Raw genomic sequence first — 23,950 nt, 5'->3', positions numbered from 1 at the left:
ACCTTCTCTAGACCTTCAGTTTTCAGCTGCCTCCCAGTGGGACCAGCCGGGGTGAACTGGCACAGACATATCGTCTCTGTGGTGCATTGCTGAGACCTACCCACAGCCAGGCTCCAGATCGCAGGCAGGGAGCACCTCTGCATTGCATCCGACTTCTTTCCAGATTGTGTCCTCCCCTACTCTGCGTCATGTGCAACCTGAGCTGCCACCCCCCTCCCATCTGTCTGTGACAGAGCTGAGAGCGGCAGCACCAAGGACTGCCCCTGCCCAGACAAAAAGCCACTGAGTGCAAAAGGAGGTAGTCCAGCCCTATGGAGGCAACAAAAAAAAAAAAAAAGATGAAGTTCCCGGATCTGCAATCAGGAAATTCAAATAAAAAAATGTTTCTCTGAAGATGGGAGAAGCTGCCTGGTGTGGAAGCACCTCCCCTACCCCAGTAATGTCATGGTGGGACAATTTAGCCTCTGATGAGGGTAGTACCAGCAACACAGGGATCTTGATAGCCTTGTCCACCCAGCGCCACTCCCAGCCATCTTTTTTGCACCTTTTGACTGGATTTTGACTCAGTAGTGGACAGAGGAAGTGTGTGAAGTGTGATTCAGATACCGGAAAATTACAGCCCATGGAGAACATCCATGCAAGCTAAATTATGAGCAATTTTATCTGGCAGGGAGGTTGGGCCTCTTGGGCTCCTCACTCTAATGTCTGAGAGGAGGTTTGGTGCCTGAAGAAGAGCTGCAAATAGAAGGGAGGCTGGAAACACAAACTAGAATAGTCCTGCAAAGCACAGAGCACTGAAGAGCCACTATTTATTAGTGATGGCCCAGGGGGCCTCTCCATCAGTCCTCCGAGTCTAGGTACTGATAGAGCAATTCCCTGAACTGTCACTGAGCAGATTTTCTGGAGCGCTAACTATTGGTCAAACCTGGGTAGGAGGAATTAAGGACATTAAAAACGCTAAGTGGTGCTAACTGCACAGGACTCACTTGCATTTCCAAGCAGTGCAGCTCCTAACACACTCTGTTCTCCGCAGAAGCTGCTGTTCCCCAAGAGTATTTCTCAGGGGTTTGCAGCTCCACTTGCAACTTCAGAGGTTCTCGCAGGACTGCACAGCAGTGGCACAGCTCTGCTCCATTGTACCATCATTACCATTGGTACCATCAGAGCAGAGAAGCACTGCAGGACTCACAGCACAGACAGCATATGGCAAGAACTGGAGGTTTCTTTGCCTTGGAGCTGAATGTGAGGGCAGGTGACAGAAGCCCTGGAGTGACAATAGAGCCCACGAGGGCTGGGTCCTGCCTGGGAATGCAGATGGGTTCAGGTGGTGGCGATGGCTGAGCTGAGACCTGGAACACGGCCACGGAGCACATCGGTTGCTTCATCCTCTCCTGTTGGCTACGCAGAGTTTGCTAACACAGGATGCGCGTCACACAGGTGGGCAAGTATCCAAGGCCTAACGCACCATTTAAATTGACATTATGTGGCGTGTTGGGCCTCCCCATCAGCACTGCTGGCCAGGGAGGCATCCTTTGTGACAGCCTGGCACTGTGGGTAGGCCAGAGAGAAGAGAGCCAATGCCAGGAACCAGGTATTGGCAGGGGGATGGGTACACTGGGGGCAGCTGACACGAGGGAGGCAGGTCCGAGTGAGCTGGTGCTCCCAGCTTGCTTGTGCCCAGGGAGCCCTCTGCAGACAGGATACGGGAGAGTTGCATTTTAAGCAGCTGATCAGATCTTTCTTCCTGAATTGAAGCAGTTCCTATTCATTGAGCACATGAACGAAGGAAGCTGGGAAGACACCTCGCCTATGAGGCTGTCCTTCAATCCACCCTTTCTGTGGGGAGAAAGGAAAGAAAAGGAGCAGTGAACATGGCACAGTGGGGTTGAAAGGAATGTGAAAATGGCCTAAAACAGCTGCGTATGGTTGCTCAAATAGCCTTGCCTAAGGGCAGCAACATCCAGGCAAACACCTGACCTCACATGAGTCAAGTCCCCATCAAGGTGGGTCTGACAGCCCTACGAAGGAAAATATTCACAGTTCCCCGGCTCTGCAGCCAGTTACTCTGCCATGAGGGCCTGGCAAGGCAGCTCTGCATGTAACTTTGACACAAGGTGGGCAGGATGAAAGGCAGAATTGGAGGTGCTCTATGCACTGAATCAAGCAGGTGTCTAGTTTGCGGTATGTTCAGTCTTTGGAGGTTATTCTTGCCCTATGGAGCCATAGCAAAATAAAGCAACTGCAGATCCCCTTGAGCATGACAGCCAGAAGTAAGCCAGAGTAGCAGTTGGTAGGACTGAATACAAATGCCCAGTAGGTTGGTGGAAGAAATCTTCAGAAGAAAAACAACAAAAACAAAGTTATTTTGATTTACTGAGATAAATCAACTCATCCAGGGCAGGAGATAAAGGGCTGTAATTGCTATTTGCAAGTGTTTGTTTGAATGACGGAAACCACTAATTGTAATTACCGATTGCTGCTTAAATCTTTCACGGAGGTAGGGGAGAGTGTATTTACATCCATTTTTTAACCCTCCTCCTTGCCCTGGGGAAACTGTGCTGCTGCCAGCAAAGGGCCTGGTTAGTAGGGTTGCACTAGCATTCCTGAGTGAAAACTCAGGTTTGCAAGAAGTTTGAAACACAGTGTGGGCCTTCTGGTCTTTCGTTTTGCTAAGCAGTGCTCCAGATCGTATCAGTCTGGAGGGAGTCTCCCCTGCAGGGGAAGCCGTGACTGCCCAGGGAAGTCCTGTTTTGGGGATATCAGCCCACCCGGTACCAAGGAAGACCTGGAGCTCAGCTGTCACTTGCAGCAGATGATAAGACATCTGCTTTTAAGGTCCTTAAGCTTCCTTGCTCCCCTGCTGTGAATGCGAGGGCTGAGGACCTGCCTCCCTTGGAGATGGCCAAAAACAGATGATAGGTGAGCGGTCTCTGATGCCCCTGAAGAAGGTGGCTGGATGGGTTGTGCAAGCAAGCTGCTGTGGACAAGGGGAATGGCCAGGCCACAAGCAGTGGGAGGCAAGCATACCGACACCTGTCTGGACTGCAGAGAAGGAAAACGGTGGGATGTGGTGTCTGCACAGGGAGCAGGTTGCCCAGGTATAACCAGGAGTTCATGCCAAGGAAAAGACAGAAGATGGAAGACAGAGCAGGAGATGACAATAGGTGTGACACATATGGGACACAGGCAAGAGACGGAGGGGGAGGAGAGACAATCAGGTATAAATCCCAAAGCCATTCAGCATACGCAGGTTCACTCACCCACCAGTTGCTGTCCTCCTTTTCAGACACCACAATGATCTCGCCTGTGCGAAAAGTCAGCTCATCTTCCCGGTCAGCATTGCAATCATAGAGAGCTCGGACCCTGCGGAGCAGCAGTCTGTTCTGCAAGCAGAAGAGAGAGCATCATCAAGCCCAATCCCTTCTGCCATCAGCTTCATCAGAAACAAACTAAAATAGCTTCAGTGTCTTGGTCCCAAAGGCCCTGGCAAGGATGCGTGAAGAGCAAGGCTAAGAGCAGGGAGCTTTACTGTGTAAAGGGAGGACAGAGGCAGCAGAGCACTTGCTGGGAATTTAGGTGGGACAGGGATCCAGAAGAGATCTCCCTCCATTGGAACATCCTTCCAGAGGCACCTGCCCCTCTTCCCCAGGACTGCAGCATTTGCAGTTGTACTGTCTGGGGCCCCAGTTCTCTCACAACAGCTCTATTTGAGGAGATGTGGGTGCTGCTAAGCACAACCCCAAGACCAAGTAACCCAAACAAGCTCCCCCTAATAAGAGGGCTCTGTGCCTTCCTGCATGTCCAGAAGTGCACCTGACCTGTCAGCAACCTGAAATCGTCCACATCTTTCCTCTGAACCACTTGGTGAGGATTTTGGCTAGTGCTAAATAACAGCAATCTCCATAGGTCTAGCATGCATTAGGAGGGCCTAGCCATTTCTGAGCATAGCGTTCCCAGCACCTAGTAAAGACCTGTCAATGCCAGGGAGTCATGGGAGAAGTGGTGGGAAGAGAGTTTACTATGTCAGGCTCCAGCTCAGTTTGAAGACAAAGGTGATAAATCTAGGCAAACATGGGAGCTGAAATGAGCAGACCCTGGCCACTGACCACCTACCAGACTGCTCCTCCGAGGAAGAGGAGGTGGAGCATCCTTGGCATGGACCAAATATGGATCTGACTCCTGGAGGTACTGGTGTGGGCCAGGTTGTCCCACAGCCTGGGGGCCAGACGTGCAGAGGGAGCCTGTTGCCTTCAGGGCACCTAGGACATAAACAGGCTGGTCATCTCCTCCCACTTTTCATCACAGGATGGACAACAGCAACCTCCACTCCAGCACCACCATGCAGCACAGCCCTGCTCCGTGGCACAGCGTGGGCAACAAGCACCCCCATCAGATTGGAGCTGGAAGGCAAGAAGGGAGCGGAGGGATTGGGGATGGGGTGGAGAGGGGCAGCAAGGAAAGAGAATGTAGTGAGGAAGCAGAAGAAATAAGAGTGGAGATTAGGGTGAGACAAGCATTACCAGGCAGGGACATCTGACCTGAGACTGGGGGGGGGGGGGGGGGTCGCTGGTGTGACGGACAAAAGGAAAGGCCATGCAGCATGTGTCCTTACCTTGCTGGGCTGCAGCTGGTAAAGCAGGCAGGCCCACAGGCTGGCATGAGCTAGTGCTAAGGGCAAAATGCAGAGGAGCTTTAGCAACAGCAGCAAAGCCAGAAAGGCAGGCAGAGGTGGCTGTTCTGGCTCTCCAGGGAACTGCCATGCTGCTAGTTGGGTGTGCAGGAGGGCAGCTCCCAGAGCAGCATAAGGAAACAGCTGTGCTGGGAGCTGGGCCATACAGCTCCAAGGTGCCCTGAGAGCTGCCAGCACCAGGGGAAGGGGGTGGCTGTCGTGGCATGAGTGCTTGGCACTCCAGCACTCCCCATGTGGCTGAGCTCTGCTGGGAAGAGGCTATTTCCTAGAAGAGAGACCCTGGTACCTGGGGGCTCCAGCAGGCCAAACTCCCAGCCTGGAGTGTCTTGAGCTGCACCCGACAGTGTTCAGCCCCTTTGTTGAAGAGTTCACATTTTGAAAGCCACTGCCTCACCCCCAAACCTGCCACTCTGCCTGGGGTGCAGAGAGGGGCATCTCTCTGCCATGGGCACCTATTAAAACAAATCCACTGGCTGAAAGACTGGCACAGGGTGATTTGGTTCTTCAAATTCAGCATATCCAACAGCCCCATGACCCATAAAAGAGCCTGGCTCCCACCTAACCGCCTGGGTGTGGGGAGCTCTTCTTGTGTCACAGCTGTGGGCACACAGCTCAGTGCTGCACCTCACACTGTTCTCCCAACCCAGAATCCAAGCAAGAGGCCTTGCAGGCCTGATCCATGAACAAGGCCCTCAGGTCTTGCAGAAGCAGTGAAAATTATCTCAGACTTCTGGAAAACCTTCCCCCACCAAAGAACGCACAGGCAAGAAAAATCCAGCCTCAAAACAGGAAGAAAGAACCACTGACACATTGGAGAGATCCTATACTGCCAGAGCCCTCTGGAAGCAACCACCCGGTTCTTTGGTCTAGAGCAAAAAGCCCAGTGCAGCATTCCCCCACTGGCCCAGCCTGATGCACAGCTCACGCTGAAGCACATAGTATCTCTGGGTTTGGCCTCTAGCCCTCCTCATCTGCAGCTGAGCTAAGAGCCAGGGTATCAGTCTGCCCTTGGCCTGGACCTCCATCCTTAGGAGGTTTCATGGCTCAGCTAGAAAAAGCCACAAACAGCCAGAATGGGGTGATTACCCCATTCTGAGTGGGTCATGGACTGGAGACCTCCAGAGGGCCCTTTCCACCAGCAAGGCCTGTCTCCTTGCTCTTTCTGAGCCAATTCTTTCATTACCTGAAATCAGCTTGACTTGACTGGGCTGCTCAGGGCTAAGTGGTACCCAAGGCACTGGTTCTGAGGATGTGCGCTTGTGCTTGGCGCTCAGAGACAGGGGTGAGATCCTCCCAGTTTTTGTGTCCTCAGTAAAGACAGATGTGCTGGTAAGAAGGGGTGGATGGGCGTCTGGGGGAGTTAAACACAGATCAGGAACAAATCGTGAGTCAAAAGCAAGCTGACACTGAGCAGGGTGCCCAGGAGCGAAGCTCCAGGCAAAAATCAGCAGATACATTGACAGTGATATTCATTTCTCTGCTTGCAGGTCTGACTTGAGAAAGGCATCAAGTTGGAAGCACAACTGGGACACATGGAGGGGAAGTCAGGCAGGACTTGGCAAGTCTCCTATAAAGCAGGATGCCTGGGCTCACCAAAGAAAGGCTGGGCAAGGACAGCAGGATGGAATCTTGCTGAGGATCAGAAATGCAATGTTGTTGCTTCTACTAGTAGTTCTGTGTTTCCAGTCCTGTCTCTAAACATCTGCCCCTCAGCCTTTCCCAGTAACAGCAATGTTCAAGAGGATACGGTGTGCATCCTTAGAGCACCACTGTAGGGGATCTGAGGGTGAGCATGTGCCACATTGGTCTGCAAAGACCCACACAGAGATCAGTGCTGGGAAACACCAGCCAACACCAACTAGCCTTCCTCCCGCAAGGAGCAGAGAACAGAATCGCACTTTACGGCACAGGACAACTCCTCACGCATCATCAGGGGCCCAGCTGCAGCCCCAGTGATTCTCCTCTGATGGAGCCACGCTGCACAGGCTCCAGGTCCTAACTCTGCCACCCCAGGCAGACACACATTCTCACATCATGCTCCTACCTGGGCTTGCCCACTGAGGTGGGAGAGGAGGCTTGCAGGAGGGGGCTGGTGGTATGTCCAGGCTGCAGAGGTGGGTGGGTGACATATAGGTGTCTGGCCACTTGTCCTGGGGCACTGCCCCTGCTGCCTGTTGCTTGGAGGCAGGAGCAGGTGGATGGTAGCAGCTCTGAGGGCGCACAGCACGTTCTTTCTTCGAAGGACCCAGCTGGGAAACAGATATTTGCACATTACATGGGGCATACAGAAGGAGAAAAAAGCTAGAGCAATAAGTACAGGACTCTTTGACTGCTCCAGAGTAACGAGAGCAGGAGGCAGCAGTGATACATGTGGCCCTTAGCCCCTCTCCAGGACTATAGGCCACACTTGCCCCATGGGGCTGGCAGGGAGACAGAATGCAATGTCAGTGTGGCATGGCCATCACAGGACTGCTAGGACCACCAGCACAGGCCATTGAAGCTGCCTGGGGCTATGGGACAGTGACGGACCTGGCTCCTGGTCATCTTGAACTACCCCCAACCCCACAAGGCCTAGGCCCCAGACACAGGCCTCAGAAGACACCAGGACAGATTCAAACAGCCCCCACAACAAAGAGGCAGAGGACATACAAGGGGCTGGGCAGCAGAGCCAAACTCTCGCTCCTCTCCAAGACAGGAGTAATTTCACTTGAGAAAGAAAAAAAAAAAAGACTTATGTTTTCCTCATCTACAGGGAAGCACTCAATCGATAGTTTCACAAGGGCCAGCATTACCAGGGGAAGATGACAAGAGATCATCTGAGGGGAGCAGCTGGGAGCAAAGAGTGGCTCAGTGTCAGGCATGAGGCATGTCCTCCAAGGCCCACACTGGGCTGTACATCCCTTGCCTGGTCACAGGGTGGGACCTCACCTTCTCATCCAGGTCTTCATCGCTCTCATACATGTCATCTTGGCCCAGCCACCACTCGTACTCCACGTGGACATGCAGGTTGAACTGATTGTTTTGGACCTGCAGCAGCTGAGACACAGAGGAGCTCCCTGAGAACCCAACCCTTTCCTACCCCCAGCTGGCACCCAAGGCCATAGGTGTCCCCAGCTCTGACCATTCAGATTCTCAGAGAAATATCTGCAAGCTGCGAGCAATGTTTCCTGCCTGGCAAACTGGGAGCACGAGGTTTTTGCAAAAATCTCCAAATATGCAGTTCAAGATGTGGCAGAAACAGGACTTGTGGAGCTAGCAGGTCTGTTTTGTTGGACTACACAAGTAGATGCTTGCTCTCACCCCCACAGCACAGCATGACCTCTGGACTGCTCTGGTTTGGCCTTTCCCAAACTGTCCTACCCTGAGGCATCCCACAACTGCTGGGCCATCTCCTCCCGAAACCCTCACTACCTCCTCCTCCATGTCCCACACAGACACCAGAGGTGCTGAGAGACAGACACACTTGTCTGTGCAGTCTCCAGCCACCAAGCAGGGCCACAGGACTGCATCGGGCCAAGGCAGTGCTGCTTGCATGATGCAAAGCCATACAGCTTTGCCTGTCTCAGCTCCATCCCTCACAGCAGGAAGCTGTATGGTCCCCCTCCATTCAGCTCTCCCCCTCACAGTCTGGTGCAGCCCTGCAGTGGCATTGACCTGACATGTCCAAATGGGTGCCCTTCCAGGGCTTCTCCCTCTGCTGCTGGGACATCCTGAAAGCAGAGGGAGTGAGATACAATTTCTTACCAGTTCTTCACACAGGGGATGTCTCATCCTCCTGGCAACATCCAGGGCTGTCTCTCCTGCTTCGTTAGCTGTGAACAAAAATGGCAATCTTGAACTCTATGAGCCCTCTCTGTGCTTTACTAAGCAAAGAGTAATGCTGTTTACAGGGACCCTATGCAAAGCCTGCTTATTTGTCTCTGGAGACCTTAGAGAATTGCAACAGAAATGTTAAGCTTAACGTGAAAGGTGGAGCAGGAATGCCTGGTGCGAGAGGATCAAAAGGAAGAAAGGGCAGAGGAAGTGCTGTGAGAAAGGCACATTTTGATGGCATCAAGCTTAACAGGTCATTCACATCCCAACATATCTTCATGCAGCTTCTCAGGACAAACAGCTCCGGGCAAACAGGGACCAGCCTAAACAGGGACCAACTATCCCTATAGCCTTAAAAAGGACAGGAGCAATGAGACACCCAGATAAGGAGAGAAAGGACAGTGAGTAAATCCTGGTGCCTTGCAGGGACAGGACAGGATAGAGAGACAAAGATCACAGTCACTGCCACCGCCTGAAGGGTACAAAAGTAGATTCAGCACCAATCTTCCTCTCCTATGAGGGCTCAAGTTGAGATCTGCTATGTTGTTGCTATAATTTTGCAACCTTGTTTCCTACCAGGCTCTGTCTGTGAAGCCCAGCAGGCCCCAGGCAGGCTGGGGAGAGTGGGCACCTCAGAGGACTCTGGAGAAGGGAGGGGGCAGGTGGCTGGAGGACACATTCCTGCCTCCAGGTGGTTGGCGTTCGAGGGACTGCAGGACATCCCAAACCATTGCAGGGTCCACGCTGCAGACTCTGGAAGCTTGCGGTACTGGGGGGAGTCGGTAGAGACGGGGCAGGTACCACTACCACTGCCCCTGGCATGACTTGGGACATGAGAAGTTTGGCCAGACAAATCCCTGTGAGACTGGAGGAGATGCATGCACCTCCCTGCCACCCTGCAGCATTTTCTCTGTTCTCCTAGGTGCTGACACTGCACTATCTGCAGTGTAAAACAGAGGGGAGCATCTGAGGAGTGACTGAATGTACCTACAAACTCAGCCGATACCTAATGATGATGGCTTTTGTGATCTCTCATTTCAACAAGAATCCCTGTTTTAAAGCTCAGTTCCATGGTCTTAAGAGGAGATAGGGATTTATGTGCAGTATAAATGACTAGATCTGTAATCTGGGTTCCTGAGCACCACTATATGCTCAGTCTCTGAACCAGCATTTTGGCAAACCTCCTATCCATTCCCCAGCATTTCAGCTTTGGCTTTGAAAATAAAAAAGTCTCTGTCACAGTTTCTGCTGTGCATGTGCTGAGTGCGGAAAAGCAGCTCAGATCATGTTTCTCTTGCTCTTCTAGCTCTGTGAGCACACCCCAGCATAATCTCCCCTTGCTCAGGAGAGCTCAGGCTGCGGAGAGCAAGGAAACAACCACAAAGCTGCCAGCTGCAGCCAGACCTTTGGCTTTCTACTTGAGAAAGGGAGTAGTGAAATAGGGCAGAAGAAAGAGCTCCCTGAAGACAGGATGTCCTCTGAGGAGCAGAGAGGATGCAGCCCCAGCTCTGAGCTGGAGAGTGGAGCCTGCAATTCTGTCCCAGACTGTGAAGAGCAGGAACCTTGGTCAGTCCACCTCACAGAGGGCACCGTGAGTCCTGAGAGGCAGGCCTGACTGGCTTGTGGACGCCCTTGAACCTGGAGAGCAAACCAAGAGCAGTATCAGAGGGAAGAGCAAGACACCTTATTGGACATGATGAGAAGAGGCATCATCCCAAAGGCAGGGTCCCCATCAAAAGCTGTTATTAGTCTAGTTCTCTGGAGTCTCTCTGGAAGTTGCTGCTCCCCAGCAGCAAACAAGCACTGTTGAGGAGTTTAGCAAGACTCACGGTGGTGTTTCCAGAAAGGGGTTGAGAAGGCACCACTTGCATGCACAGGGTGGAGGTTCCCCCCGCCACTTACTTATGGCAATGCTGGCTTTGGCCTTCAGTAGTAGCTTGACACACTCGGGTTTGTTGTGAAAGCAGCAGTAGTGAAGCGGTGTGTTCCCCTTTGCAGTCTGCTTTGCGAGGCTCCCACTGCAGCAGAGGATGAATAGTCTTAGCATGTCTAGGAAGAGCAGCTTGCCCCAGCCATAGCAAACACCACTTGGTGTTTGCACATGTGTTTCTTCTCACCTCATTTGGAGTGGGCTGGATGATCACCACCACTGCCACACCCCAACAAAGACCCAGAGGAGATGAGAGAACCTAAGAACCCTCCGAGCTAGGGATCGCCATCCCAAGTCCAGCCCAAGGCACATTTGTTGGGATGCTTGCCCCAGTGCTTTTTCTCTAACTCTTCTTTGGGAGCATGTAGAAGAAATCTCCAAAACCATCAGTTTTACACCTTTCACTAGCACTGGCATTATGACAAGCTGGCCAGGTGTCACGAGCTTACCTGTTCTGCACAAGAAAATCAACAACATGCAAAGAGGTTCGATCAGACAGCAACACTGCCAGGTGGAGAATGGTCTCCCCAGGTTCCTGTAAACAAGAAAAATACAGAAAGCAGCAGGATGAGCCTGTGTCTGCCAGCATCTCCACTGCAAACAGAGCTCTGTCCTTCCAGTGTTTTAGGAACTGCATGATCCCAGGAGGAGCAGCTATGATACTAGAGGAGTTCTGAGGACTGCCTAGGGACAGCATCCAACCTGTCAGATGCTCTGCAAACATGAGAGATAACCGGCTGCTGGTTTCTCCTAGGAACTTCTCATGAACAATTAATTAGTCAAAGGCTTTTGGAAAGTCTGTGAGCATGTGCAATTCAGTACCAAGCAGATGCCACATGCAGGGGTAAGAGCTGCTTGCTTACAAACCAAAAAGTTAAATCAGCCAGCTCCCCAATCTGCATTGGTGTTCCCTTATACATTTAACATCCCTAACAGCCTCCAAGGGACGAACAGAAACAGGTTTGTCTTTTTAGAGCCATGTACAGCAAGGTTGATTAGAACTCCAGTGCTGTCTCAACATGAGGTGGATCCATGGAGCCACATTTCTCCAGGAAACTTTTTCTAATCACACTTTCCTCATCCTCCCTTAAGTCCTTTTTAAGCAACTGACACCTTTTTATTAGGGCCTGAGCCACTTATTTTCCTAACATCTGCCCTTTAGCTGCCACCTTTCATTTTCATTTCTGATAGCTTCATGAAGAAGGATTAACCATTCCCTTTTCACATTTGGAAACTGAGTCAACCAGAGGTGACTTTTTTTTTCTAGTTTCCCCCCGCCATGTCAGAGGCAGAACTTGGCTGAGTTCATGATCCCATTGGCTGCCACTGGGCGCCTCCAGATGTGCAATAGCTGATCTCTGCAGAGCTGCTTCTCACTTGCCAGTTTGTCCCAGAACCTCCAATTCTGACTGTTTCTTGCTCATTCCAGCATTTTGCTCCTTCAGCTTTCCTCTGGGCAACATTCACAAGTGTCCTTGCCGGGAAAGAGGATGGGACAGCAGCATTCCCATAGATGCAAACACCTTCGGAGTTAGGGCTGCACTTACAGCAAGGATTCACACTTTGGTTTGAGACAAAAATAATACCCTGAATTTTCAACCTACAGCTTCCAAATAAGACTTGGACATTTTGGGGATCTGAAATATGTTTAGAAGTTTACAAGCAACAGTTACAAATTGGCCTTTAAAAACTCTTGGCTGTGTGGTTATGACTTGTGGCCCCCAGCATGCAGACAGTGAGGAGGGCTCTGCTGATACAGCCAGTTTGTTGGGTTAAAACACCATCCTCTGTTGCGATGTTACTTACCCCGCCTCAAATCTACCTGTTACACTCAGCCCACAGAAAGCACCATTTTCCCTGGAAAGCCCTGATCTCTCATGGGCACAGTGGCCTTTGTGGACAGGTTGGAGAGAATACAGCAAAGCTATTTTTCATATGAACCCATGAGACTGCCCAGTGTCTGCAAGGGGGACAGCAGGCTCCCAGGGAGAGGGGGGGCTGACGAAGACGCTGCTGAGGCAGAGCCGGCAGGCAGGCTCATGAAGGACATGATCCTTGTCACATTTATCTTTGCTTTAAGCAAGCAAAGGATTGTTTTAATATTGCTTGATGATTCAGTAGTCAATAGAATTACTGTCCAGATGCTGCATACTGGCATCACTCACAGCGGCAGCTGTGCCACAGTTATGTGTCCAGCTCCCCAGGAGAAAACTCCTCTAATTGCCTGCCTTCCTAGTCAATGCTGCTACAGTAAGCAAGATGAAACCAATGGTGAAGAACCTTACAGCTCCCTGTAACACCCCCTTCCAAGCAGTACCTGGCAGCCAGGGCTGGGAATAGGAAGACAGAAATGCTGGGTGCTCTAACCATGCAGCCTGGGAATTCAGCCTTCCCTGGAGTTCAGGCTCTTGCCAGGGGAGCAGGACTGCTGTCCTGCTCCCTGTGAGCACCTCCGTTTCAGATGTCTCGAGTCTCCTGCAATCCCCCCATTTGGTGATGGTGCCAGGACTGCCCCTATGCCCTCTGTTGTGCTAGAGAGAGGGAGCCGTACCTGCATAGGTGCCAGCACAGGCTTGCTCAAATCCACATTCTCAGCATAAGCTTGGAGCAAAGAAAGTATGTCCTTGTACATGACAGCTTCTGGGAGGTCTGGATGGTGACCAGCAGGGCTCCTCTTGGCATATTTCTTTTCAACATATTTGGAAATGATGAAATTTTTCCGAAAAGCCCTGGCAGAGACCAACAGAGTAAAAGTTAGGGCCCAAACAGAGACCCGGAAAGCATTTACTGGCACAGGGATTCCCCGTCCTCTTCTACTGCCCCAGCTACTTTCCCTCTCTCTCTCCTTCAGACCTGCCAGGCAGTTTCACACCTTTCCTGTCTCTGCTCCATTCCCCAGATTTCTCTATAGCAGCATTCGTAACTCTTAAATAAAACACAGTGTTTTCTTAAAGCTTCTTCTCCTGGAGTTACATAATTAAATGAGACCTTGACTTGCATACATTTTAAGTGTGCAGGTCTGCAGTGATGGGGCAGGGGGACATCTGCACCCACCTCCCCCCTTTGCAGGAAGGAAGAACCATCTCCCCGTGTTTACTCTTTCCCACCACCTTCATCCAATGCCCCAAGTCCTTGTGCTGGGAGGGATGGGGAACAGTTCATGCCTCTCCCCCTCTCTCAGCCTCTCATGACTCGTCACACCTCCCTCCATTGTCTTTTCCACGCTGAAGAGCCCTGACCCCTTCAGCCGTTGCATGTGTGGGAGCCATTTCACACCTCTGGCTCTGCTTGCTACTCTTCCCTGTGCCTCTCCCTGTCTGCTGCAGCTCTCTGCCATGAGGGAGGACTCAAGGGGTGGGTGCATTGGGGATTTAGGCACTGGCCTGGTGATGTTTTCTGCTCTGTTCTCACTTCCTTTCCTCCCCAGTCCTGAACCATCCTTTGCCTTTCCATCCTTTGCCTCCGCCCTCATAGTTCACGTACTGGGCTCAGCTGTCTGCACAGTGAGAACTAGAGGAAGGACTGGAAATAATGGGGAGTGAGAAGCATCACCTGGTGTGGACTAGACAAGAATGATCAAGAAAACGGAACAGTTTCCAGACAAGGAATGACTAAGTAAGCCGGGAACCTCCAGCTGAAGAAGAGAAGAATTCAAAAACAGCAGAAACAGTGACCTGCTAGAGGATCTGTGGGGCAGATGCCCAGGTTGTAAAGGAGCACTTCAAGAAGAAAAAGCTGCCGCAGAACAAATAAATTTCATCCAGTTCCAGTCTTGCTCATTCGACACCCAAGCCTCTTCCTTATCCATCTGTTTACTGCAATGTGGGTCCCATCTGTCTAAATGCTGCCCTAGTGAGGACTTAAATGCCTGTAATGGACACTAAGTCGCTGACTGTGTCTGCTCTGCCTGCTTTCTAGCTGCCTGAAAGTCCCCTCAGTACCTCACAATAAGCTCCCCACCTATTTGCTTTCCCAAGAGCGCTGCTGCACCCTGGCTTTGCAGTACCAAGCCTTGGAGAAGCCCAGAGTTACTCCTGGCACGAACCATGCTGTCCAAGCTCTCACCCATCCTCTGCAGAGCCTAGAGGCTGGAGTGCTTTCTGGGATGAAGAGGGCTTTGTGGCTTGCATCCACAGTGAATGTACCAAGCGATAGGTCCTCACACACTCAGTGAAAGAAGCAGGCACCTAACGTGTAGATACTGGAAGCCTTCAGAGACTTCTGTCTCTGCACTTACATCACAAGTAATTTGGCCACACACGTGATGCCCAGAAGCCTCTTGTTTTCTCTTTCCTTTTGCTAGATGCCTATGCTAAACTCACTGAATCTGGGCCCCAGCCACTGGACGCTGTAAACTGCTCTGCACCATGCAATTCACCCTCCCCCATCCCATTACATCTCTCTGTCCTTCCCTGCCTGGCTGATGTGTGAAGCCAGGGTCATCATGCTTGGCAGCTCCATTTCTTTTCTGTTTCTCTTCATGCCTTTCCCTTTCTAGTGCTGTTTCCTTGATCTCTGTCCTGACCTTGAGGCCACGCCTTGCACCATCCTGCTGGGTCGTCCTTGCCCCTTCATTCTCCTTTATCAGACCTTTCCTGCTGGGCTTGATCAAATTGCTTCTAAACAGAAGTTACCATCTGGGCAAGGAAATCAGGTAGCATCCATGTGTCTGGTTATCATGGGGAAGTAACAGGCCCATGGAGCATATGCACACAGACAAGGGCCCCATACCTAACCTCCCACAAATAACAGCTCTTGCATGGCAACTTACATATCGCTGTGCTCTGTGGGTTTCGTTGAAGAGCTGGGGATATTCGCTTCCATGATGACATTGAAGCCAGAGTTGCCAATATTCCTTGCCAGCTGCAAAACAAACAAACTAGACGTGGCATGGGACATGCAACACTACATACTTGGCAGCAGGAGAGGGAGCTCAGGGTAAGAGATCCTGACCTTTGGCACTTTATTTTCAGCGGGATGTGTCAAGGGGCAGTGAATGGCTCCCAGGATGAGCATGCCCAATGGCATAGAGACTCTGTCCCACATACTGCTGAGATCTGTCAACCCCAGAAGTGTAACCCCAAAGCCAACTCCCAGGCTCATATCCAGGCAAGCAATGATCATTGCTAAACACTCTCATTCCTTGACCTGACACCTACCAGCTGTCAGCAGCTCTCCAGCCAGCCCTCATCATACACCTACCTACAACCATGTCATTTATGAGCATCTGGACCATCCCAGCCCTTTGCAAATCCTCCTTCCCCTTGCCCTTCCCACACTCAGCTCAATCCCATTTTTGGCTTGGAACTGCCCTGCCGCTCCCTTGCATGAAGTGCCATAGCTGGTGGAAGGGACTCATCGTGGGAGATGGATGATTCAGGAAAGGTCAAATGGCACCTTCCTCTTCTCTTTGAAGATGACGCTTCCCGCCCCAGAATTTCAGCTGAGGATGGGCCCATTTCACAAGGGAAAAATGCAGTGAGTTCACTTCCACCTGGATTCAGGAGGGCCATAGGAAGGGGGAAGGCAGGGGGACAGGGTGCACTTCTGGCAGCATCCTACCAGCAATTCAGAGGTTGCTAGCTTGTCCAGAGACAGTGACTGGATGCGAGAAAGATGCACACCCATCTCTCTGTGAATCCCAGAGCACTCGATGCAGATCAGGATGCCCAAGTTAATGGAGAGCCAAGTGGGATCTGTAGAGATAACACTGCTGTGCTAGTGTGTGTCTTCTGCCTCTCCCACCCGCTGGCCCTCCCTGCAGCCTCAGGGCACTGGGGCACAAGGCACACATGTGCGCAGCAGGACTGCTTTTGATACCAAACTGGCAACAAAGAACTGTGGGAGCACGAAAGGGAAAGGCAAGGACCCAGACCTGACGGTCTCCGTGGGTTTGGCTGTGACAGAGCTGGATGCTGCAGAGGGAAGGGCAGAGCTCTGCTTGTCCCCAGAGAGAAGAAACGTAGGCAGCCTGTGCAATGGCCACCACAGTCCTAGGCTGGCTCTCACCTGACGCTGAGCAGTCACAGCACTCTCTGTTCCCAGGCATGCATTTAACCTCCTCAATGATGGCCCGGGTCAGCTCCTCCCTGCTGCTCTCCCCTCCGCCTTGTGCCTTGCTGAAGGCCACATTCAGCGCCTCCTCCTTACTGTTGCTGAGGACGGACACCCAGCTGCATGGACAGAAAGCTGCTCTTAGAAGAGAGGCCCTGCACCGACATGCTCAGGCTGCAGGGAGCCGAACAAGATGGGCAGTGGGGTTCCTCCCACTGTTGCACAGCCACAGTAGGCACTGCAAGGAAGGAAGGAAGCCTACAGAGCCCAGAACCACTGAACACAAAGCTCCTGAAGATGAATCCAGCAGCAGATTGGGTGCCAAGGGCCTCAGTCGGGCCTTGCGCCCTGCTTACCAGCTGACCAGCCCCCCAGAGTGACCAGGACACAGTAAGGATGGGAAGGACATTGAACAAGGGGCAGTGGGGTGCTGCTTCATTAGCCAAAGAGCTGGCTCCTCATCAGCAGCCAAAGGAGCACTTTTTGTCCCTAGTGAGCATTCTTTGCCTGCAGTACTTACGCAACACATTCCTGTTCATCCTCCGCCAGGAAGCGGTACGTGCGGTTATCTGAAACACACAGAGCTATTTTCCTCTAGGCCAAAATCTAGCCTGAAAGGGCTTGATTTTAGTGAGAGTAGGATAGAGTTGCCTGGAAGAGCTGCAGATGCCCTGCATCCCCATCTCACCCAGCAGGTTCACAGCAGGAGAAGCCTGAGCTGGGCTTAGCAAGGCCAGGCACAGGGAACAGAAAAATCCCGCTCTGGCACCTGTGGTGACCATCGCCTACGACTCTGTTGGTCCCAGTCCCTCCATGGTACACCCCACACAAAGGGACCTGCTCACATATCAGGAAAGAGGGATACTCATGCTAGCTAAGCTGCTACACTTGCATGGTCCACTTGCACCCCCCACCCCGGAGCGCACTGTGGCAGTGCTGTCCATCTCACACCTCGCATATGCACTGCTGCTTCTCAGCAGAGCTGCCTCTCAACACAATTTCCCAGGGTAAACCTCCCAGCTCAGAGCTCAGAGCTACACAGCTTCACCTCGCCTCAGTCCACACTGACTCTCTAAACCCAAATTGCTGCCAATTCTCTCGTCTCTTCCCAGAGGTAGCACAGAACAGGCGCCAGGACTCACGTGAAATCAGATCAAAGCATTTCCTGTCGTCCACATTCGGCTTCACCTGGCATGTCAATAAATTCAGCTTGGCTGGTGGGCGGTTGAGCTATGACCAGAAGGAAGAAGACTCAATCCTCCTAGGATCACAGGGTGGCGCCCTGGCAGTAACTATCACCACCTGGCTCTGCAGTAGCTTGGAAAGCTGCACAAGCGGAAGAGCAGTGAATCTCTCTCATGCCCAGCACTTCATCCTTGGCTCCACTCTCAAGAGCAATATAAGAAATAGCAACATCGATCTTTTCTTACCGGACTGCCACCCCATGCTTGGAGCACCTAGTCCCCAGGTTCATGTTCCTTCAAGTACAGATGCAGGAAAGGCCCTCCTGTTTTTGTCTAAAACTCTCTCAGGTCCCAGGGATTACTCAGGTCTTAGTGGAAAGACTCCCCACAGATGCTATGTTGGGGCAGCCCAGCATGGCAAGCACCAGCCACAAGAGCTCTGCCAGACTCCCAGGAAGCCACCAGCATACTGTGAGGCTGCTGCAGTGGTGGGCAGCAGCTCCAAAGCAGCAACAGCATGGGGTGAAAAAAGTGGTTCCTACCGTGCTGTGGGAGATGGTCAGGTAGCCATTGCTGATGGTGCATTTCCTCTTCTGCCAGACTTTTCTCAACCTGGTAAGGAACAGAGGATGAATCAAGAGAAGTCAGTGCATAAACTACAGGCCTGTCAGCCTCACTTCCATCCCTGGAAAGGTGATGGAAGAGCTCATGGGTGCCCTGGTAACGAAGGATATAGAGAGGGCAGAGTTACTGAATGCTGCCTTTGCTTCAGTCTTCACTGCTAAGGCCAGTCCTCAGCAATTCCAGACCCTGGGGACAAGAGAGGAAGGCTGGAGAAAGGAAGACTCTCCCTTGGCGGAGGAGGATCAGGTTCGAGATCTTTTGTCCAATCTTTTGACATCCATAAATCCATGGGCCCTGATGGGATGCACCCACGAGTGCTGAGGGAGCTGGCGGATGTTATCGCTAGGCCACTCTCCATCCTCTTGGAAAGGTCCTGGAGACCAGGAGAGGTGCCTGAGGCCTGGAAGAAAGCCAATGTCACGCCAGTCTTCCAAAAGGGCAAGAAGGAGGAGCCAGGAAACTACAGACCTGTCAGCCTCACCTCCATCCCGGGAAAGCTGATGGAACAACTCATCCTGGAGGTCCTCACTAAGCATGTGGAGGACAAGAAGGTGATCAGGAGTAGGCAGCATGGATTCACCAAAGGGAAATCATGCTTGACCAACCTGAGAGCCTTCTCGGATGGAATGACTGGCTGGGGAGATGAGGGCAGAGCAGTGGATGTTGTCTGCCTGGACTTCAGCAAGGCTTTGGACACTGTCTCCCATCACATCCTCGTAGGTAAACTCAGGAAGTGTGGGTTAGATGAGTGGACAGTGAGGCGGATTGAGAACTGGCTAGATGGCAGAGCTCAGAGGGTTGTGCTCAGTGGCGCAGAGTCTAGTTGGAGGCCTGTAGCTAGCGGTGTCCCCCAGGGGTCAGCACTGGGTCCAGTCTTGTTCAGCCTGCTCCTCAGTGACCTGGATGAAGGCACAGAGTGCACCCTCAGCAAGTTTGCTGATGATCCTAAACTGGGGGGAGTGGCTGATACACCAGAGGGCTGTGCTGCCATTGAGAGGGAGCTGGAGAGGCTGGAGAGCTGGGCGGAGAGGAACCTCATGAAGTTCAACCAAGGCAAGTGCAGGGTCCTGCACACAGGGAGGAATAACCCCAGGCACCAGTACAGGCTGGGGGCTGAGCTGCTGGAAAGCAGCTCTGCAGAGGAGGACCTGGGAGTCCTGGTGGACAACAAGTTAAGCATGAGGCAGCAGTGTGGCCTTGTGGCCAAGAAGGCCAAAGGTAGCCTGGGGTGCATTAGGCAGAGTGTGGCCAGCAGGTCGAGGGAGGTGATCCTGCCCCTCTCCTCAGCCCTGGGGAGGCCACATCTGCAGTAGTGTGTCCAATTCTGGGCTCCCCAGGACAAGAGAGACATGGCAGTACTGGAGAGAGTCCAGCGGAGGGCTCCAAAGATGATGAGGGGACTGGAGCATGTCTCCTCTGAAGAAAGGCTGCGAGAGCTGGGCCTGTTCAATCTGGAGAAGAGAAGACTGAGAGGCGATCTCATCAACGTGTACAAGTATGTGAAGGGAGGGTGTCGAGAGGATGGGGCCAGACTCTTCTCCGTGGTGCCCAGCAACAGGACAAGAGGCAGCGGGCACCAACTGTGACATAGGAAGTTGCATCTGAGCATGAGGAAAAACTTCTTGACTGTGAGGGTGCCTGATCAGTGGAACAGGTTGCCCAGAGAGGTGGTGGAGTCTCCTTCCCTGGAGATATTCAAAACGCGCCTGGACGCGACCATGGGCAATGTGCTCTAGAGGATCCTGTCTGAGCAGGGGGGGTTGGACTAGATGATCTCCAGAGGTCCCTTCCAACCTCAACCATTCTGTGATTCTGTGAGAGGACCCACACAGACTCCCACCAGGCAGAGGAACGGACCATGCAGTACAGCCCTGCACAGCATTGGCGAGCACAAGAGCCATGCAAGCGACAGCGTGGGGCCACAGCTCTTCATCAGACATGCTGGTTTGGCTGCCACAGATGGGGTCTGCCACTGTTGGTCTGCTCTGAGCTGAGAAGATCCTGGCATATGGCAAAGGGCATAAGGAGAAGCTTGTACAGATGAGCAGCACAGCTGCTGTGGAGATGATACAAGAACACAGCATCCTTCAGAGGAGCAGACCCCGCTAGCAGAGCATACAGCTCACCCTGGGCCTGACAGAAATATTCAGCGAACACCCAGGACCATTACATCCAAATCACTGCATGCTGGCCTACCCAGGCTGGCTTTCCTGAAACTGTCACTCTGGGCAGACCAAAATTCAGGGAAGGGTTTGAAAAGATACATCTGAAAGGCGAAAGACCCTGAACTTTAGTCTGAGGTGACTCATAAGCCCAGTTCATTATTTTCTGTCCAGTTTCAGGTCTTTCTAGGACCTTTCCTGGTCTTTTCCACCCATGCAAGTCTCCCAGTGCAAGACCTTGCAATTTCCTTCTACCATACTACCACTCACTGGGAGAACATCCAAAGGCAGCAGAGCAGTTTCCTGGAGCTCACAATATAGCTCTTGGGAGAAGGGTGCAGGATAGGCTGATCCAAAGGAGCATGACAGGAACCCGGCCTCTCTGCTGGCTCTCTCTTCCCTCTGGTCCATGACACCTTCTCCAAGGAAACACTGACCCACACTGTCTCTAATCCACCCGACATTTCCAGTCCTTCCTCTAGTTCTCACTGTGCAGACAGCTGAGCCCAATATGTGAACTATGAGGGCAGAGGCAAAGGATGCGACATTTCCAGTCCTTCCTCTAGTTCTCACTGTGCAGACAGCTGAGCCCAGTACGTGAACTATGAGGGCGGAGGCAAAGGATGGAAAGGCAAAGGATGGTTCAGGACTGGGGAGGAAAGGAAGTGAGAACAGAGCAGAAAACATCACCAGGCCAGTGCCTAAATCCCCAATGCACCCACCCCTTGAGTCCTCCCTCATGGCAGAGAGCTGCAGCAGACAGGGAGAGGCACAGGGAAGAGTAGCAAGCAGAGCCAGAGGTGTGAAATGGCTCCCACACATGCAACGGCTGAAGGGGTCAGGGCTCTTCAGCGTGGAAAAGACAATGGAGGGAGGTGTGACGAGTCATGAGAGGCTGAGAGAGGGGGAGAGGCATGAACTGTTCCCCATCCCTCCCAGCACAAGGACTTGGGGCATTGGATGAAGGTGGTGGGAAAGAGTAAACACGGGGAGATGGTTCTTCCTTCCTGCAAAGGGGAAGAGGTGCAGAAGTCAGGCCAGGTTTGTGGCTCAGCCATTCTACCTGCTCAAAGGAGTACTGAAAGGGTCCATGGGATCCTAACTTACCCATCACTTTTTTTAAAGAGGGTTCCTGATTTCTCTGTGCCGTACTGCTTGTTCCCTTGCAGCTGGTGCATGTTGTACCCTGCCTGTTTGCTCCCAGAATCCTGGCAGAAGAAGAGAGAAAGCAGCAAGTCCCCATCCCATCCCCACAGCTGCCCCTGTGGAGAGAGGTAAAGATAGGGGCAGGGAAGCCACCACTGTGCTGGGGATGGGAGATGCCAGCTGTGTCCCCCTACCACCTCCTCGCCTTACATCAACCTCTCTCAGAGGAATGCTCCAATGGTGCCTTGGCAGTGTGGGTGTCTCCCAGGGGATGCGGCAGCCAGGCCTGCGCATGTCTGGGATACGCTGCCAGGGTGACACAAGGAGGCAGCTGCTCAGACAAAGCTGCCATGCGACAGGGATTGCCTAGGGCAGGAAGGAGGGAGTAACCAGATAACACCCAGCTACAGGAGCCCCAGAAGCATGCTAGCCTGATGGCTACACCTGCCCCACCACTCCCAATCAAGAGCACACCCTTGTGGTACTGCCAGGGACCCTGTACTCCCCCCATAGCTGACTAGAAACCCCACAGCTTTCTACATCAGAGGGCAGCTCAGGGACTAGATAAGCAACTGCTGTGTCCTGCCCTCAAGGGCACTGCAGTGCAACCATCTGGTGTCCCCCTGGAAGAAGGATTGGACTTTACCTCTTTCTGCTCCAGCTGCAATGCTGTTTTCAGTTGATCCCGAAGGGAGCACAGCTGCTTCTTCTCCTCATCCTGCCCAATCTTCATCTAAAAGGCATCAGAGCACAGTGAGCCCTTCACATGGGAGGAGGAGACCTCTGCCTCAACTGCCACATCCCACTCATTCTCTTGGAAGAAGAGAAGATGCCCCCCCCATGCAACCTTCTGCCCTCAATGACTTCCTGTTTCTGTGGGATGCACGGAGGCCTACTCCACGGTATGTGGAATGTGCAGAAGCACTTCAAAAGAAACATCAACAAAGGGAGGGGCCAGGCATGTCCCCAGGGCCTGGAGCACTTTCTTGCAACACTGGATCACAGGGAGAGTATTCTGCACTCTAGCAAACGTTATTTTCTGAGAAAATAGCTGTTTTCAGCTCTCCACAGTGTAAAAACAAACAAAAAAAAAGCTTCATGTTCATTGTAGTTGGTTTTTTTTAACTTTAGTACTGTCAGTAATTAAAATAATTAGAAGGACTCCAAGCCATCAAAAGTTTATTTCCATCAGGGATCTTGGGGGAGAAATGTGGCCCTGAAATGGAACCTGGGGTTTTATCTGCATGAGGAATCCGTAAGACATTGCTTGCTGTGCTCAGTTACTCCACCCTGGCTGTGGGCTGGCATCTCCTTTCTTTTTGATCTTTACATACTGAATTTTAATTTAATATGAATGATTACAACTTATGGAGCAAACAGGGTAACTCTGATAAAGCAAATGGATTCAAACCAAATAGCAGATGCCCAAAGGAGACCTATGCTATAGGACCAGGGGAGATGAGTACAAGTGACGCTGCTGCAGTATCTGGGTGATGAACACATCTCAGACCTCTCTGCAAATCATGACTTTCCATGGATATATGGGGAAGGCCTAGCAAGCCCAAGCAAACTGGAACTCTAATCTAGAAATACTGGGAAACCAACAAAAACTTTCTGCTGCACTTGGGGGACTTCAGTGTTTACACTATCTCTGAAAACCTACCTTATGCCTTGCCATTTTTAAAAACTCTTTTTACAGTGCAACAGGGCCTTTAAAGAAAAACATTAAGAGCTTGAGTTGGAAGCAACGAACAAGCAAAGCTAAGAGCACAAATGAAAAATCAGAGAGCCTGAAAAGCAATAAGGGCTTTGATAGATGAACATGTTAGTGCTTCTTTGGTACCCATTTTTATGCTTGTTTTCCCCTTTTGTACCCAGAGGTACAGGCATCATAATTTCCCCACTCCCACTGATGGCTAAGTTTTCCTGCAGAGAGGCTTCTAAATGTTAGAGCCTCAGGAAATTATGATTAATAGATGCGAAGAACTGTGCAAGTCCTCAGCTCTGCTTCTGTAGAGGAAGAAGAGGTCTGGGGACAGACAACCCTGCACCCCACTTGGAGCACCAAAGTTAAGATGCATACTCACACTCTGCAGCTCTGGGATGAGCGTCTCTGTAAACTTCTTAAGTTTTATTGTTGCGTTTAAACATTCCTGGAAAAAACTGATAGGAGAAGCTAATGTAAGAATATATTTGGAAATGCTGCTCTTAGCAATTACTGTAAAGCATACACGTCCCAGGTTCTCCTGAGCTCCTGCCTCACTATCCACCACGTCTTCAGCAGTTAGCACTTTTCCTTTGTAGCTGTAGTACAAAAGTGTTAGGAAACATATTTTAACAACTCTTG

The 23,950-nt window shown here is 51.8% G+C and overlaps 1 protein-coding gene across 3 annotated transcripts in view; it reads right to left on the bottom strand.

The window, feature by feature from the left end:
* Window positions 1–791: 791 nt before the first annotated feature.
* Window positions 792–23,950, bottom strand: part of LOC104146961 (arf-GAP with SH3 domain, ANK repeat and PH domain-containing protein 1-like) — a 42,161-nt gene continuing 19,002 nt past the window's right edge. Inside the window, exons 8-27 of one of the 3 annotated variants that reach the window (XR_011135357.1) lie at window positions 23,691–23,766; window positions 22,250–22,336; window positions 21,565–21,719; window positions 18,214–18,283; window positions 17,630–17,717; window positions 17,008–17,056; window positions 16,443–16,606; window positions 15,996–16,129; window positions 15,205–15,296; window positions 12,985–13,162; window positions 10,883–10,968; window positions 10,406–10,521; window positions 8,435–8,502; window positions 7,619–7,726; window positions 6,735–6,939; window positions 5,874–6,041; window positions 4,613–4,668; window positions 4,114–4,400; window positions 3,261–3,383; window positions 792–1,836 (exon numbers count right to left, since the gene is read on the bottom strand). Coding sequence is in view for 2 of the 3 variants with exons in the window: in XM_068912701.1 (XP_068768802.1) it covers window positions 1,762–1,836; window positions 3,261–3,383; window positions 4,114–4,259; window positions 5,874–6,041; window positions 6,735–6,939; window positions 7,619–7,726; window positions 8,435–8,502; window positions 10,406–10,521; window positions 10,883–10,968; window positions 12,985–13,162; window positions 15,205–15,296; window positions 15,996–16,129; window positions 16,443–16,606; window positions 17,008–17,056; window positions 17,630–17,717; window positions 18,214–18,283; window positions 21,565–21,719; window positions 22,250–22,336; window positions 23,691–23,766 (2,188 nt within the window). In the remaining variant the exon portion in view is untranslated. Of the gene's footprint in view, window positions 1,837–3,260; window positions 3,384–4,113; window positions 4,401–4,612; window positions 4,669–5,873; window positions 6,042–6,734; window positions 6,940–7,618; window positions 7,727–8,434; window positions 8,503–10,405; window positions 10,522–10,882; window positions 10,969–12,984; window positions 13,163–15,204; window positions 15,297–15,995; window positions 16,130–16,442; window positions 16,607–17,007; window positions 17,057–17,629; window positions 17,718–18,213; window positions 18,284–21,564; window positions 21,720–22,249; window positions 22,337–23,690; window positions 23,767–23,950 lie in introns of those variants that run through there. The other 2 variants (XM_068912701.1, XM_068912702.1) reach the window with 2 other exon arrangements.

The sequence above is a fragment of the Struthio camelus genome, chromosome 18 (genome assembly GCF_040807025.1).
Source record: "Struthio camelus isolate bStrCam1 chromosome 18, bStrCam1.hap1, whole genome shotgun sequence".
Lineage (NCBI taxonomy): Eukaryota > Metazoa > Chordata > Aves > Struthioniformes > Struthionidae > Struthio > Struthio camelus.
The sequence above is the reverse complement of the archived record's forward strand: the minus strand, read 5'-3'. Positions and strand labels throughout refer to the sequence as shown.